The 6,000-nt window shown below is 46.5% G+C and overlaps 1 protein-coding gene across 1 annotated transcript in view; it reads left to right on the forward strand.

Moving 5' to 3' along the window:
* Positions 1-2,680: 2,680 nt before the first annotated feature.
* Positions 2,681-6,000, forward strand: part of Kdelc2 (KDEL motif containing 2) — a 16,760-nt gene continuing 13,440 nt past the window's right edge. The window contains exons 1-2 of the mRNA XM_005347351.3: positions 2,681-3,048; positions 5,283-5,480. Of these exons, the coding sequence (XP_005347408.1) occupies positions 2,853-3,048; positions 5,283-5,480 (394 nt within the window). The 5' untranslated portion in view covers positions 2,681-2,852. The remainder of the gene's footprint in view (positions 3,049-5,282; positions 5,481-6,000) is intronic.

A 6,000-nucleotide genomic window follows, 5' to 3' on the forward strand; every position in this document is an offset into this window, starting at 1 on the left:
AGACTCAACCCCAAATTTACTGTTAGTCGTGGTTTTATTTCCTATCCTCAGATTACTTTTTAATTTTTTATGTGTATGGGTGTTTCACCTGCCTGTTTGTACATCACATACATGCCTGAGAGGCCAGAAGAGGGCATCAGATCCCCTAGAACTGGAATAATGTGTTGTGGATGCTGGGAATCAAACCTGGGTCCTTTGGAGGAACAGCAATGCTCTTAACTGCTGAGCTATCTCTCTAGTCCTTCGAAAGCTAATTTTTGCTTTTTTAGTGTGAAATTTTCACGAAAAAAACTAAGATAGCAGGGGAGATGTGCCCAATCTTTCTGATTATTGGGAGAGATTTGCCAAATAATTTAAAAACAAAAAGGGTGGTTGCTTCTCTCTCTTCATATACACCCAAAGTAGTCAACCAGCTTTGAGATATAAATTTTATTTATTATTAGATTTATTTTCCGTGTGAGTGGGTTGCCTGAATGCACGTATGTGCACCATATGTATGCACAGTGCCCATCAAGGCCAGAAGAGGACATCAGATCCCTGGAACTGGTGTCAGGTGGCTGTGAGCTGTCATGTGGGTGCTGGGAATCGATCGGTGTCCTCTGCAAGAATAAGTGCTCTTAACCACTCAGCCATTTCTCTGGTCCTGACATTCATTTTTAATTACTGTCAAGTAAATGAGTTGAAAGATTTCTCGCTAATCCCTCTAGTCTATCTTTGGTATTAATTATAACAATCTTTCCTAGGAAAACCCAATGCCTTTTCTTCATCAACACATGTACACACATGTATACATATGTAGAAACGAATAAATACACATGTATAATGGTGATTATACTTTTAAGTAGAACTATATATCCATTGGTATGCATATTTGTGGGAAGTACATATAATTATATTTATGTAGCTATAATAAATTACTAGATATTTTCAAAATATTGGCTGTCCAGAAGAATATTTAATGTTGCTTTTTTTTTTAAGAAAAAATGGCAATTTTACTTGATTTAATGACATTTTTAATCAGTGTTGATTGGCTGACTGGTTGCAGTGATGGGAATCAATTCCTTGATGGTTCCCCTCAAACAACTGTCACCTCAAGTGATATGTGATGTGATATATATATATATATATTCATATTCTCAGGCCATATGTCACTCTCACCCAAATAACCCCCAGCTCACTTCTCTGCGAAATTAAGTCCAATTTTGGCAGAATGTGAACAAAATGTGTTCAGGCTTTTGGGTTTGTTTGCTTGCTTGGGTGTGTATGGGGGTATTTCTTTAAATGCTAACTGGAGCAGACTGGGCATTCCATCAAAGCGTTCAAACAACTTCAGGAAGGAAACAGTGGAATTCACACTAAACCAAGCTACACTGACCACAGAGGGCTGTCTACCATCTCCAGGGATGGACACCAGGCTAGCCCGAGATCTGGGCACTGTGGAGTGCACACGGGCATCTGGGTGCTTTCTCCACACTGGCCTCTCTGCCCTAACCTGCCGTTGGTAATGGAGTCAGAGACCTGGGCCCAAGCTCGAAATGCTCAGGAGCCCAATTAAAGCCTGGGGAAGGCAGAGGGCGGTTCCGGACCTGGCTCTGACATGTTCTGGGCTGAGATCAAAAGTCCTGTGTCCATTCTATTGGATGAATTCTTCCAGCTTTCTCAGCCTGGGGACAATATTTCCTAAGAGTTTAATGTTATACGTCCTATTCTGCTCCAGTTAGGGCGCACGCACGCGCACACACACATACACACACACAAAATCCAAAAGCCTGTGTTGAACACATTTTGTTCACACTCTGCCAAAATTGGACTTTAAATATTCTTTACGCAGAGAAGTGAGCCAGGGGTTGTAAAAAAGAAGGAAAAATAGCCAACATGAGCGAACTGGTAGTGGAGGGGAGAGAATGTTCTTTCTAGCCCCTGAGCCTGAGGAGTGGGGCCAACCTGGCTGCCCATCCTACCTCCCCAAAGTGGCAGGGAGAGAAAGGGCCTGACTCTGGAGAAGCTTGCCCACACAGGGCACGAGAAGGCCCAGCCACTGCCTGCTGGTGCCCAAGTGCCCTGCTCCTTGCTCCTTCCAAATCAGTGGATACTCAGAAAACACTGTTTGAAAGAGGAACCACACTCCAGGGACTCCAGTGAGGGAGACTGCTAAGCACAAAAGAAATGAAACAGGTGAGCCTCTGTGTGAACCATGCCAGCGAACTTCACAGTTCCAACTCTGGGTCTCGTACACGGAGAACACTTACTGTACCACTAAAGGCACAACCCAAACCTGACCCTGTAACGTTTAAAGCTGTTTTTTTCTGACTGAATGTAGTAGTGCTCACCTTTAATCCCCTTGGGAGACACTTGGGAGACAGAGGCAGGTGGATGACAGTGAGTAAAAGGCCAGGTGGTCTGCATAAAGTTCCAGAACAGCAAGAGCTGTGAATTAAAAACAGGGTTTCTCCACAGGGCAAGGTAGTTTACACACCTTTAATTCCCCCCAGTCCCACCCCGTACTAGACAAGGCTGGGAGGAAGGATTGCCATTGGTTCCAAACTAGCCTGGGCTAAGAGGGAGACGTCCTTTTCAAAAGGAAAAACAAAAACAAAATAAAACATAATCATATAATAAAATATAAAATAAGTGGAAGCGGTTACAACAACAGTTGCCTTTCTCCAAACTTCTGACAAACTCGAGCCTCTAGTGGAGGGAGGCCTGGGGACGGTGCACGCCAACACCCTATCGGCGCCGGGACCGCGCAGGGCCCGCGCGGGGCGGCTCTAGGCAGAGGCCCGCCCCCGAGTGTCCCCTGGAGCCCGGCGCTCCGGCCCCTCCCCGGCCGGCCGAGCTGTGAGCCGGCGACCATGCTGGGCATCCCGCAGGCCCCGCTGCTGCGGCTGCAGCTAGCCCTGCTGGTGGCCGCGGGGGCCGGGGCGCGAGTGAGCGCACCGCGGAGCCTGGTGTGGGGCCCGGGGCTGCAGGCCGCCGTCGTCCTGCCCGTGCGCTACTTCCTGCAGGCGGTGGACTCGGACGGCCGGAACCTCACTAGCTCGCCGCCAGGTCAGTGCCCGTCGCCATCCCCGCGCGTCCCTGGCCCCATACACAGCCACTTCCCGCTGTGAGTGTCGCCCTTCCTCCTTCCCTGACACCCACGGGGGCGGGAGACACCACCTTGGTCCGTTGGGTGACTAACTCCAAGGGCTGGGCCTTACGTCCCGCGCGTGGACTGATGTTGGCGTAAATGGCACCGCCGATGTCCTATGGGGTGCGGTGGCGCGATCACGTGATGCAGATGGTCCTTCCTCCCTGACTACACCCACTAGGCCTGCAGTGCAGGGCCTTCTTGCACGCAGGGTTTTCCTTTTCTTCTTACCTTTGACTTATTAAATGTAGACCACAGAAATCGGTGAAACTAAGTAGAATCGGGACGGGGGATGGGGGCGGGATCTTGTCCTGATGCTCTGCAGGGTTCTCCTCCCACATCTGACAGCTTCTCTGGACTTGTCCAGCTGGTTTCAAGTTGTTGCCTGTCAGGATTTGCTCATTTGTGTCTAAACTTAAGGCTGCTCCTAACAGGCGCCCTATTTTGCCAGCAAAGAGACCGAATAGTCTAGGCCTACCTCCTCCACAGTGCAAAGGTACTTGGAGATCGCTATATATTTGGTAATCCTGGAGTTAAGAGAGGATGTTAATGCCTGCCTATCAGAAAACTTAAGACTCTGCTGAGAAAATGGATAAGCAACTGAGCTATCAGGGCATGTCACAGTTACTACAGTGGCCGTGGTGTAAACATTGAAGAACTGCCGGTGGGCCCAGGGAAGTCTGGGAAACCTTCGAGAGTACGGGTTTGGAGGCTGTTTCTTCTGGGCATGCTTGCAGATGTGCAAAAGCTGAGTGTGTGAGGACCAGTTGTTCAGAACAGAAGCCCGTAGGGCATGTTTCAGATTCAAAACATGACATAGTATCACTCCAAGTTTGTTTCCAATAAATGAACCCACGCATGCACGTCTGTGGTTACAGCAAGGGAGTAAGGATTTTTCCTCTAATTCCTTTTTCCATTCTTTTTCCCAAATAAACTTTTCTGCAAAGATTCTATCTTATTTATATTTATATGGATGTGGTGTGTGTGTGTGTGTGTGTGTGTGTGTGTGTGTGTGTGTGTGTGTGTGTGCCACTTGTATGCATGTGTGCGTATAGACCATAAGGGGGCACTGAAGCCGCCATAGCTGGAGGTCAGCTTGTGAACTACCTAATTGCTGAGAACTGAATATGTGTCCTCTGGAAGAGTAGAAGGTGCTCTTAATCCCTGAGCCAACTCTCAGGCCCAGTAGATCATAATGTTTTCATAGTGAGGCGGGAAAAGCCTCTCGATATGTTTGCAGTGCATGAGTGGATGGATCCTGGAGTGTGTCCATGGTAAGAAGTCAGACATATTTGGAGGATTATGTAGTCCTAGGGCGTAACACTTTGGTCTTCTGGGACACTGTAGTTGCGAATCTAAGATCAGTGCTTTCCCTGTAACTGCAGAGAGCTTTGGTAAACTTCCTAACTGGTCTTGGTGGGTGGCGAGATCCCCGTTGCCAGAGACTCTCTACCACTTAAAAAGCTGGAAAGCTGTGACTGTCTCCTGGCTGTGCAGTTCATTGATATTGACCCTCGATTACTTCTTGGAGCTGGGTCTCTCACTGCACAGCGTGGGTGTTAACTACCTATCTGACATACCAGTCTTACAGGAAGCAGGTAGAATGCTCGAGAGCTGGTGTGATGGTGAGGGCCTATACCCAAGCACTGGGGAGGCAGAAGCAGGAAAATTGTGGGTTCTAGGCTAGCCTTGACTATGTAATAAGAAGTTGATCCAAAAAATAAATAAACAGACATGAACACAAGGAATAGCCCATTGTAGGGGATAAGTAAATATATTTTTTTTAAAAAAATGCTTTTGGCTTCTTTTAAATTTAAGTGTTCAAAATTTCTGATGTAAGGGTTTGGTACTTGCTGCCTCCCTTTGTGTCACGACGTTCCCTTCAGTCAGCTTTTCTGTCTTTATTTCTCCTCCCTCCCTCCCTCCCTTCACTGTTGTTATTGAATAGCTAACAACTCCCTTGCTAAGTCAGATCCTTGGCTTGAGGATGGGTCAGGCATGGTTGCTGCCTCAAGGATCTCCCAGGCTGAGCTGAACGTGGTTTACCATCAACACTGCAGGGCAAAAGAATTCCTGTACAAAGATCCCCGTCTAATCACGAGACATGAAAATCAGGAAATGGTCATGCTGTTTGTATTTCTTCTGCTCCCAGGTCAAACACAATTCAAAGTTTTTGTAAAATCCCTTTCACCGAAAGAGTCAGCCCGAATTTATGTCCCTAAACCTTTGGACAGAAATGATGGAACGTTTTTGGTGAGATACAGGATGCACGAGACTGTCCACGAAGGCCTCAAGGTGGAGGTTCTTTATGGTGGTGAACACGTAGCTCAGTCTCCCTATATTTTGAAAGGTAAGTGATATTAGTCACCTGAACCTCGATTTCTGTGGGAGGCATGCTTTTCAGAATGGCTTATAATGACCCTGCAGTCGAGTTCAACAGAGTAAACATTAGATAGGCACTCCTTGAAGCTCAAATTTTATATCACTTTGGCATTTAAAAAAATTATCATTGTCTGGGTTTGGAGAACACTAGTTGCTCTTGCAAAGGATCTGGGTTCAGTTCCCAGAACCCACAGGGAAGCTCACAGTCATCTGTGACTCCAGTTCCAGGGATCCAGCATCCTCTTCTGACCTCTGTGGGTACCAGACGTGCATGTAGTGTACACAGAAACATGTAGACAAGCACACACCTAAAGTTATCTTTTATAAAATGTCTTTCTGTCTCGTTTTGTGTAGTTACTATTGCTGATTTGTTCATCTTTTTCTCCTGCACTGCCAAGTTGCTATTAATACCCTACAGTATATATATATGTATATATATATATACATATATATATATACTCTTTTTAATTTTCTTTTTATTTATTTAT

The sequence above is a fragment of the Microtus ochrogaster genome, chromosome 5, assembly GCF_000317375.1.
Source record: "Microtus ochrogaster isolate Prairie Vole_2 chromosome 5, MicOch1.0, whole genome shotgun sequence".
Taxonomy (NCBI): Eukaryota; Metazoa; Chordata; class Mammalia; order Rodentia; family Cricetidae; genus Microtus; species Microtus ochrogaster.